Source organism: Pieris napi, chromosome W (assembly GCF_905475465.1).
Source record: "Pieris napi chromosome W, ilPieNapi1.2, whole genome shotgun sequence".
Lineage (NCBI taxonomy): Eukaryota > Metazoa > Arthropoda > Insecta > Lepidoptera > Pieridae > Pieris > Pieris napi.
Window position 1 is genome coordinate 2,476,993 of NC_062258.1, and position 11,676 is coordinate 2,488,668.

The following is an 11,676-nucleotide window of genomic DNA, read 5'->3' on the forward strand; positions in this document are numbered from 1 at the left end:
TTATCAACAGGTCAGACGCGAGCTGATTTCAAAGCAAGATGTTGTTGATTTTGTGTTTGATTTTGTGTGCGGTAAGCTTTTCTTAAAAATTCTTTATTTTATACAATTGGACAAAAGACGTTGTTATAGCTTGACTGCCATTTTTTATAAACTGTGAAATTTAATGTAACTAGCTGACCCGGCAAACGTCGATTTGCCATTATATTATTTCTAGGAAAGATTTTTTTAGTTCAATAAAAATAACTATCTACTATAATTATAAATAGGGGTTGATCGTAGAGGGGTGAAAATTAAGGGTTGTATGTATTTTTGTATGTTGTATCATAAAAAAATTAAAACAAAAGATTTTGGGTGGACACCCCTTATCACTTAGCCGATTCTCAGACCTACGGAATATGCATATAAAATTTGATAAAAATCGGTCAAGCCGTTTCGGAGGAGTATGGTAACTAACATTGTGACACGAGAGTTTTATATATAAGATAAATGTCAAGAGTTTCACTATATATTATGTAGTGAATGTTAAGCAAGCAGCACCCTAACACAAATAATGAATATATAACACGGGATGTCTGCATCAAGAGACCTAAGGTAACAGACGGAGTCCTGGTAGGATCAGAGGTTTGAGGCGGTGGTTTTCTCAAAGCTTAATTATAAAAAAACCTTACAATCAGCCATATAGAAATGGGCATGTAAATTTCATAATTATCTTAATTATAACTTATGGTCTAAATACTCTCCCTATAAGGCATCCCTCGAAAATCGAATCACCTCCCCCTCGAAAGCATTACACGTCAGTGATAAGTTCTGGGAAGGTGGTTAAATAGTTTGATAGCCATGGCGTAACAATTCTAAAAAACAACAAACGGTCAGGCACGCCTCATGTAAATACCATGGAGACAAAACCAGAAGAAAACTTCAGTGAGAATATTGTTTTATTAAGTTTTAAATTTTGTTTCAGAATGGCGCAGTAGTACCTACATATAAAATGAATGATGGTTTTAGAATGCCGGCTATAGCCCTGGGTACATGGCTTGGAAATAATACCAAGGTACACACACAAACACATATTTCTATCATATTCTCTACAGGTGTGCTCTTTTTAGGCCTTCTCCAAATCCCGCCGTCTACTCTGCATGCATCAGCTGTTTCCTTGGTCTTTACACCTTCTTAAATGTCTCCCTCTATTTCGCACTTAGTACTTGCTCCACTTATCTGTTCCTCTTGCCATGTGCCCCGCCCATTTCCACTTAAGTTATATTTATTTTTATTATAACATCTGTAGCCTTAGCTGTTGTACTATTCATTCCCTGGAATTATTTTGTTTTTGTAACTGTTTACTCAAGAACTATTTGTGATCCTGGTACAGTGTCACGCAAGGGCCTAAACCAAGCACAGGTTTCCTAATGTAGGACGACGCTTTGTGGAGGTCTAACTGTTTGATAGCTTAACATTGGACATAATTATAGGGACTATTGATACTTTGTTAAGAGTCCACATCCTTTTAATTTCATTATTAACTAGCTGCATAGTAGTGTTAGCTTAGTGGCTTCAGCGTGCGACTCTCACCCCTGAGGTCGTAGAACCCCGGTTGTGGACTGTCTATAACGTCGTTTGAAGGAAAACATCGTGAGGAATCGTGTTTACACCCGACACGACGGCGTGTGTCAGGCTCAGGAGGCTAGCTACTTGCCTATAAGAAAAATGATCATGAAACAGATACAGATATCACAGACCTAAAAAGGTTGTAGCGCAACTGATTTATTGAAGTTGTACTTCTTTAGGCGCGTTATGAAAAATTGATGAGAGTGAAATTTTACGATTGCGCGCGCACCTATGACACAAAATTGGCAGTGTGATATAGCGTGCGCGAGCGAGATGGGAATAAGACAAACTACAAGTAAAAAGAAATAGAATATGCGTGAAGCTAACTTCACGCATATTCTAGCTTAGCAGCTTAACAAGAATTTTGAATGACCATGACAATTGACATCTGACAATGACATTTACCTTTTAAACAAATATAGGAGTTTTAATTATTGTTTAAAATTAATAATTATATACCTATAGTCGTATTTTTAATTAGACGAAGCCAACTGACAGTAGCTAATGTCACTTTGTAAAATAATGTTGCCACATTTAAAGTAATAGTGATGCATTCAGATCTTGTTCAATCAGATGAATGAACAATGAGTGTGAATAGTCAATCATTTCAAACAATAAAAGAATATTATTTCTATTTCAAAATTGGATAAAAGTGCTCTGATATAAGTTAGGTACTAGTACTATGTAACTACAATCAGTTTTTTGACGTCTTATTGCAAAGCGCGGCGCGGCGACTAGTGCCATCACCGATCATTAATTCAGGGGTTTTTACTTTGTCACAACACTATTTTTATTTCATTAAAAACTGACAACACCGTAAACGTCAGTTGATATCGTCTAATTAAAAATTCGACTATAGTTATTTTCATTATACAAAATATTTGTGAAATAATATAAAATATTTGTGAAAAAACTGTGCTAACCTTCCTGAGTGCTTCAATACAATTGAGGTTAACTATCCGTATGTATTATCGAGTATTATTGTTGATTAAAACTGAAACATGAACCATTATTCATTGCTTTTGTTTATTGCGTTTGTTACAGCAACTTTTTAGAAATATTCTACGACCCTATATATCAATAATTGAGAACAAAGATTTAAGCACGAATACTAATAAGGAGAAAATGAAGGCTTGGAGCGATATAACAGAGAAGTAAACATTTTAATAAGTACCTGCATCTCAAAAAAATGACCACATTATTTAATCAAAACATCAGATTTAATCTAGCAAATATAAGGACAAGAGACAAAAAACAATTGATGAATCAGTGGAAGTGCACTAAATTGAATACAAAAAAAGAGTTGTCATCTTATCGCCGTGAAACATCAAAAACTGGAGGTGGAACAAAGCCACCATCACCTTCTCGAGACACAATGGTTTGAAGTAGATTTCAATGAATTTGATTGTGATGGTGTCGAGGTAGGAATGTTAATTATAAATATGATGTATGGTGATGTTCAAGGTTCAACCTTTCAAGCATAGGCATATGCTTACAACATTACTTTATTCCCCTACAGGGTAGTTAGAGATATTGTAATACCTCAAAACATCCATGTTGCACTTGTAGTACCGAAACTCTGTCCTGCCAGAAGTGAGCCCATTCCCACTTATAATGGACAGTGGGTATAATACACCTTAATACCTGAGTGCGAACCACTCACCATGATACTTAAATTAATAGATGTTATTTATATATTTCAGGTTATTACAAATAAAATCATTTTATAGAAACAATTGATATCCCAAAAGCAAATAAAGCCAACAATGACAAGGTAATAAATCAGTTTTGACATAACTTGAATACTAAAAAAGCCAAACAAAGGTGTGCACAACAGTGACAACATAACTTAACAATTTCATTATTTTGTAGGATTAAAGAAAGGTTAAAGAAAATCATGTCGAACTGAACAACAAGAATCCCCAAACAACTCCAAAGAAACCTACAAGGAAGACACCGGTATTATATTTAAATTATCTCTATCTCTAAATAGAATAAAAGAAAGTTGCTATCCAGGTCTGTAGCATGTGCTACAAATTATATTATTAACATATTTATATAATTATATTAATATAAATGTGTTAAAAAATTTATAATATGAATTATAAAAAATTTTAAGTTTTGCATGGACAGAGCTTAAATTAATATTCTCTTATTTGTTGCAGAAAGCAAGTAGTTTTGGAGAAGCCTCGTAGATGCACAACCAAGTAATGATTAATTTAAAATTACAAACCGAAATTCTGATGAAGACATTAGAGTCACTTAAAAATAAATAGTATAATGAAATAAAAATGTTTTAAAGATAAATAGTGTTTTATTTGTTTAATGTAAGAGAATAATAATAAATATTTATTTAATTAATTTTTCAAATGTAAACTGAACTTTATTGACTTTAATGACTCCTTTTCCAGTCTTTGATTATTTAATTGTAATTAATTATTTGCATGCAATCAAAAACTATTTTTAATAATGCCAAAGAAGTATAACTTCTTACGCGCGTACACAAGTACACGCACCCTTTTTTTTTTTTTTATTACCTAGTTACCCCCGCGAACTTCGATCGCCTTAATATGATTGTAATAAGCCTACCTTTTTAGTAACATACCAACATATGGAACATTGCTATGCTACCCCATAGATACTGATTTTTAAGTTTTATGTCTGCTCAAATCCTCTACAGTCTACTGTTTATTAATTATAGACGAAACGATAATGCTAATAATGCCCAAACATGTGTCAGATCAGCCTGATCATGTCAATAAAAATTTTCTACGCATATGAAATTGTAACATTGACGGAGGCAAGAGTCGTATGATGTCGTTGGCGTTGGCGTGGCCAGAAATACGACCTGCACTCTTTTGACAGTAGGGTTCTTGGTGTCCAAGGCTGACTTCTTACCAACAGGGACACTTATACAGGACTACATATGGGCACTCCTAAGCGAAGGAAAGCGAAGCGAACAATGCGAAGTGATTCAGGTCCAAAAAGTTCCAGTGTTTGGCGAGGCATTGACCTTGTGTGGTCTGCAATTGAGACTTAAACAGGGACCAAACTTTTTAAATTTGTTTTAATTTTCTGTTTATCAATTATTCAACTTTAACTATTATTATTACTGTAAATAATATTGTAGATACAGTATATTTGTAGCCAATTATATAGTAATTATTTTTCACGCGTGGAGCCTTCTACCGACGACGTGGAGAAGGCAGTGACTTGGGCGATAGAGGCGGGCTACACACATGTAGACACGGCGTGGATTTACAAAGTAGAACAGCAGGTTGGGCGAGCCCTGAAGAAATTTAAACGGGAAGATGTTTTTATTACAACGAAGGTAACTATTTAAACTTCTGAATGTATTAATAGCAAAATTGAGTGTATTTATATCTGAATTAGGATTTAATACGAGATTTGAATTCGAAAGGAGTCCTAGTCCGAGTCGAGATTTAGCTAACGATTTCTTCCTTTTAACCAAATACAGGGAAGGGCTTGTTAAATTGTCAATCTCCAACGTAGTACTGATCGGCTTGATTCTCTACGCAGGGACATTTCGTCTCTATGCGTATACAAAGTCTACTGCGAGTGTTCTGAAGAGCTTTTTTGGCTTGTATTGACCTAAAAGTTCATCCGCATTATCTTAACCTTCTCAAGACATTTTCTTTTGCTAACTAGCGAACTGTGGAATAGACTTTTCTAGGAGATACGACGACGATACGAAAAAAAGAGCATACGGTGGCCATGCGACGACAGCCCTTTTTGGGCATCCCCCCTCCCCCCTCAATACATGTATATATATACGTATATAATAGGCTGTGAAACATATAATTTCAGTTATGGAACGACAAGCACGCCCGATCATCAGTCATACCAGCGTTAAGACAATCATTAGAGAACCTCCAAACTACTTACGTGGATCTATATTTGATACATTGGCCTGTGGGACAATTCGTAAGTATTCATACAAGGAGAAGGATAGGAAAGAAGTGTTTAAAGATCTTCCATTACAAAGCCTTTGGCCGAAAACTAGAATATTAATTAATGGAATTCTGGTCTAATGTATAATATAAGGTCGTGACCTTTCCACAAAAACATATTTGTAAAAACATTTGATTTACATATTAATTATCAATAATTGAATTTATTTTTATCTCTAATTGTTTAACGGGATTCAATTTTCTCTATTTTGATTTCAGCAAAACGGATCCTATGACTCGACTGATTATTTGGAAACATGGCGTGGTCTTATAGATGCGAAGAACGCAGGTCTCACGAGATCTATCGGGGTTTCCAACTTCAACCAGCAGATGATTGATAGGATCCTGGAGAATGGACTCGAGAAGCCAGTAGCTTTACAAGTTGAGGTACTGAGTTATAGCTCGTTAAATCGTGCGTTGTCTATTTGACAACTCGAACGCGGTAAAACGCGTAATTTTTTATTCGAACAATGTTATTAATCGTTGTTTGTACTTTTTAGTCCAAAAAAATATTATGCTAATAATACCACACATTTATTTATTTATTTCGTAATCCTACAGCTAACGTAAATTATAACAAAAAACAATTATACTAAGTTATAGCCAAAGATGGAACACAATTACATAATATTTACAAAAGGAAAAAATCAACAAAACGTATTAAATACATTTAGCTAAGTTTAAATAATACCTATTTGGCCTGTGTTGTGTGGTGGTGGAAAAGTGAGAGTATTTACGTGTTGTGTAGGTGGGGTGTACTCATGATGCAGGTGATATTCCGCGATAGCTTAAACAAGTCAAGGCTTAAATAGTGGTCGTAAGTCCGGGCTGCGCGTTACAAAACTACTTTTTGGCATAGTTGGTGTTGATGTGAGGAACTTAAAACAAAGCACGATTACGAGTCTGGTAGGCAGGAATAGGGAGGGGCAATTTTTCTAGAAGTGAGCTGCAATTAATTTTATTATATTTATTTTTAGTTGAATCTCAACCTCCAACAACCGGCTCTTCTAAATTATTGCAAGCAAAAGAACATAGCAGTTATGGCCTATACCCCGTTCGGCTCCATTTTTCCCTCGAAGGCGAAAGAAACCTCTCCTCCACCACGGGTAGATGATCCCGCGATGGTTGCCATGGCGACGAGATATAACAAGACTGTGCCGCAAGTTGTGTTGAGATATTTGGTAAGTACGATTGGTTAAGGGACAGTCGGCGTGGCTGGTAAGTTGATGGGTTAAGATTTACAAGGTAAGTGTCGCAGATAATGCAGCACTTGCCGCACTTTACACTTAACATAGGTCAAATAGTGCAAGTGATAATTCATGTTAAGCGACATTTATTTTGGTTGAAAAATGAATGGATACGAGAAATTTGTTGAAATAAATTATTCGTAGATATATTGCAGATTTAGCAATTATAAAGGTTAAGCCACACTTGTCGCGGTTGGCAAAATGATAGCCTTCCTTTTGCAGGTGGAGTTGGGCGTGGTCCCGCTCCCGAAATCCCTAACAAAGTTTCGCATCGAACAGAACGTTGATATTTTTGACTTTTCACTCTCCGAAGAGGATAAACAGTTACTTAAAAGCTATGACAAAAACTACAGAACAATACCTCAATACAAATGGCTGGACCACCCATTTTATCCCTTCGAGAGGACAGAAACAAAATAATAACACCATCTTCATACACATACCACACTCGGAACATATCTTTGTTGTATGAAAATTCCTTTTTGATTTTCCAACAAAAAGTTTCCGAGTGTCTGTCTATACATTTAATCAAATTAAAGTGAATTCATTAAATTACTTGTATTATTTAGATTTCCAATTTTTCCCTTATATATAACTATATATATATCTTTCAATATGATAAATATGATGATAAACTATAAAATCCTACCCGTGGGGCTCCGGTTACCTTTAGTCTCTTGGTGCTGACTACTTGTGTTAGGGTTTCACTGTAGGGCTTCAAGATTGTCAAGTTTTTAGTTCAGATCATTTTATATATTTAGTTTATTTTTTATTATTATTTATGTATAAATAAACTAAGTAGATAGAAACACCAATAATATGTATAAGGAAAGTAAAAAAACATGTTTTTAAATAATTTGTTCAATCAAAACAACATTGCTGAGAGTTGCTTTGTAGGCACTTCTATTACCTGTTCCCTACCCCCTTCCCCACTTCTACTGCCTGCCCCTTGCCCCCAACCCCAGATAAGCTTCTACTGCTTACCTCCTGTCCTACCGACCCTACTCTGCCTATGCCTTGGCAATCATACAATTTATCTAACTTTATATTAAATCTGCATTTAAAATATATAATTGGTGTCTTGGGAGAATCCCTCTTAGTTCCGAATACCTCTACACACGTGTTTCTCGGTATGTTTAAAAATAAAACAATGAGTAAAAATATTATTTTATTTATACATTTACATCTAACAAATATAAAAGCATACATTATCTTACATCTCGACTCACTCTGAATTTGTAAATTTTAAACAAAACTTTTTCAACCAAATCTCGAAAACATACTTAGAAGAATTTCTTCGCTTGAGCTTCTTTCCTTTCCCTGAAAAATAAAAAAAAAACAGTTATTCACATGAGTCAACTGTCCAAAATTAGTTAAACCAAAGATAACATATCAACTTCACATAAATGTCAAAAGTTGTTTAAATGCAAAAAATACAGTTTTATCTCATCATTATAAAAAAATATTCCTTATCTGTCGTTCAATAGAAATTGTTTCGCCGGACATCGAATACGGAGCTTACCAGCGCTGTACATTAGAAATCAGGCACTACTGGCGTTTGGCTCCAAACTTTACGGCCTTATTTTGGCCTTAAATTGCAAGTGTTTAAGAAATTTATTTTGAATATTTTCGATTCGATTACAGTAAAATCTCTTTATTCGCGGGGTATACGTTCCATAAATATGCCGCGAATACAGAAACCGTGAATACAGAATGGTAATTTATATGGGTTTATAGGGGATACGTTCCTAGGGGCCAAAATAAAAAACACAAATATATAAGAAAATCAATTTTATTGATGTTATTGAACATTTTGATTATATAATCATTATCCTCAGACTTAGGCAATGGTTTGAAGAATTTTTTTTATTTTCGCTTGCTTGGCAGTTTTTAATAGCTCCTTCAATTCAGACTGATATTCAGCAGTCGCATTAGCAATTTGCCTCTTTATTAAGACTTCGTTCCATAGATGGATCAATGTTCATAAAGAAATCGCAAAGCTCATTTGCCATTCTTAAACCAAAGTCAAAGTTTGAACTTGCACGGATTCTTCGTCATTTTTCGCAGTCAGAGCAGGCCATAGTTTTTTCCAGCCTGACTTCAATGTGTGTGGTTTCATTTCTACCAATGTTTCTTTTATGTTTACGATGCATTTTGCTATGTCAAATTTCTTCCAGCATTCCATAACATTCATATCAGGATTACACTCCATATTATCTATATGATATTGCGTTAAACACCTATTGGAATTTTGTATGAAATTTTAGATCCGCGAATAAAGAAATTTTTTGCCGCGAATAAAGAAATTGGGTTGCATTTTTTTAATCCGCGAATAGGGAAAACGCGAATAAAGGAAGCGCGAATAGGGAGCTTTTACTGTATTGTAAATAGCATACTGAGGGTTCCAAATTTGCGATGCATACTCTAAGTTGCTTCTAACATACGAACAATATAGAATTTTCAATGTCTTGACTAGGGAAAAACTAGATGATGTTCTTAAAATAAATCCAAGCATTTTGGTTGCTTTCCGTACGATACTATCTATATGTAAATCAAACATTAGCTTATTATCATGCAAAACATGCAGGCAGAATTTTTAAGCTTGTAAGTTGTATTGATTTTATTACTTTTCCTAGTGAATGTCATACAAAAGCATTTCGAGACATTCAAGTCTAACTTGTTACGAAGACAGTAATCCTCAAATCGATTTAAATCTTCCTGTAGATCTAATGTATCCTGCCTGGTTGATATTAATTTCATAATTTTCATATCGTCCGCATATAGTAATATTTTAGAATGTTTAAAACATGATAGTATATCGTTCACAAATAATAAAAATAAGAGGGGTCCTAATAAGGAGCCCTAGGGAACACTTTAAGGAATAGACATCCAATTAGATGTATAACCTTGTAAAACGACAGCTTGTGAACGATTGTCGACGTATGACTTGAACCAGCGAAACAGGTCGCCGTGTATACCCATGGATGTCAACTTGTTAAGCAAAATGTCATAATCAATACGATCAAAACATTTGCTGTAATCCGTGTAGACGACGTCGACCTGCGCTCGCCGATCCATGCCAATCGATATATATTCATTGGCAACAATAAGGTTTGAGACCGTAGATCGATTTCTTAAAAACCCGTGTTGTTCACTGGTGAGCTGAGGCTTTACAGCTGCATACAGCTGCTGATATACAATTTTTTCAATGATCTTGGCAATGAGACATAGTTTAGAAATTGGTCGGTAATTTTCAATATCACACTTATTGCCTTTTTTATGAACAGGAGTAATGAAAGCTGCTTTCCAGATGTTAGGCACTAGACCTTTGCATATGGAGAAATTAACCCGATTTGGAAAGATCTAGTTTTTTCAGCAGTACTGATATTTTTTTAGGTTGTATTTCAACTGTGGAGATATTGGAGGCACTGATTTGAGCGTGTTGTGATGGGGTAGGAACGGTAGTATATGGATTGTTGAAATTATCATTGCGACTTAAGGTATTTAACAAAAAGATTAGCGATATCTTCACCATTGCTGACTGTTTCGCTGCAGTAATTCATAGTTTTCGGGAAGGCGTCGTTAAGTTTTTTACTTTTAATGTAAGACCAAAAATGTTTAGGATTAGTTATTATCGACTTTTCTGTTCTGCAAATGTTATTCATTGAAGCACTGTCTCTCAAGAATCTTGACACGTGCCCTGAGAAGCGAAAAGGATTCATAATCCGAGAGGTTCTTGTAAGTTTTAAACTTACGATGATACTTAAATTTTTCCTTGATCATTTTAATCAAAGGTAATGTGTACCATTTAGGGTAATTACACAACTTATAAGTTTTCTTTGGTATATATTTATCTCTTAAGGTTATCGCATCAAAGCAGTGATTATTAATTATATGAGAGTATTTACCTGCTGCAAACCTGGAGTGTGAACAGACGATAGCTTCAACACGCACAATGGTTCATCTTTAACTGATTCGGTTTTATGATTAATAATATAAATATGGTCAGATAAGTATAAAAAGTTAGTAAGTATTTATCAAAGTTAAACAGTCAATTTTCTTTGGTAATTTTTTGAAGATCATTTTTGAAGTAAAGTGGTCATTCACATATATTTTGCTTGACCCACGTAAACCCAAGATATTTGGGGTTAGTAAGCCATCTTTGTTGAAGGTTCTCTATCTATTATTGAAACTCGCAATTATGGACTTCGGGCTGTTCGATGGAGTGTGGACTACAAAGTTAAGCTGTCGCTTTGTTATATGATAATTTACTTTCGAACCAATGCTTATTACCAGGTCAAGCAGGTTCTCATTAACTGACTGTGGTATTCCTTTTACTTCTGCATTATTCATTCGATGCCATTGCTCGGCAAAATCCCTGTCTTCAAGTAAACCAACTCTGTTCTCTAGGGTTTTCATTGCTTCTTTGTTTTTTTTCTATGTTTAGTAGTCGGGATCCAAACTCCTTAATAGTATTGCTGGCTTCAATCACCGTGGTTTTAAGGCCTGAGAATTCCTCATCAATTTTACCTCGTTCACTAGTTCCTCAAAGGCTGACATCCGAGCGGTAAGAGATTTTACCTCCTCCCTTAATGTTGCTTCAGGCAGAGGTGACAGTGTAGCTGTACCCGGCTGTTGACCTCCTGTCTTGCATTTTGGGCATCGCCATGTAGTTTTCCGGTCACCCAGTTTACGGTAGCCCCCTTCCGTCATCCCTATGCAGTTAAAGTGATATATCAGCTTGCACGATGCACGATGAGCATTGTGCACCATCACCACCAAACATTTTCTCTTTGCATTCCCCGCATCTCGACATGATTAGTTTATAAAGACGAGTTTGAGAATCACTGGTT

At 35.2% G+C, this 11,676-nt stretch overlaps 1 protein-coding gene across 1 annotated transcript; it reads left to right on the plus strand.

The window, feature by feature from the left end:
* Positions 1-7,375, plus strand: LOC125062099 (aldo-keto reductase AKR2E4-like). The gene is made up of 7 exons (XM_047667690.1): positions 1-71; positions 962-1,051; positions 4,787-4,936; positions 5,434-5,550; positions 5,796-5,963; positions 6,554-6,757; positions 7,046-7,375. Exons 1-7 carry the CDS (start codon positions 39-41, stop codon positions 7,241-7,243), a joined length of 960 nt encoding a protein of 319 aa, XP_047523646.1. The 5' UTR covers positions 1-38; the 3' UTR covers positions 7,244-7,375.
* Positions 7,376-11,676: the final 4,301 nt, after the last annotated feature.

What these genes read in the sequence shown, in the direction of transcription:
- LOC125062099 (XM_047667690.1), top strand. Translation starts at nt 39, where the DNA reads ATGTTGTTGATTTTGTGTTTGATTTTGTGTGCG. An exon ending in CAGTAGCTTTACAAGTTGAG is followed by an intron (nt 5,964 to 6,553) that starts GTACTGAGTTAT and finishes ATTTATTTTTAG; the next exon opens with TTGAATCTCAACCTCCAACA. An exon ending in AAGTTGTGTTGAGATATTTG is followed by an intron (nt 6,758 to 7,045) that starts GTAAGTACGATT and finishes TTCCTTTTGCAG; the next exon opens with GTGGAGTTGGGCGTGGTCCC.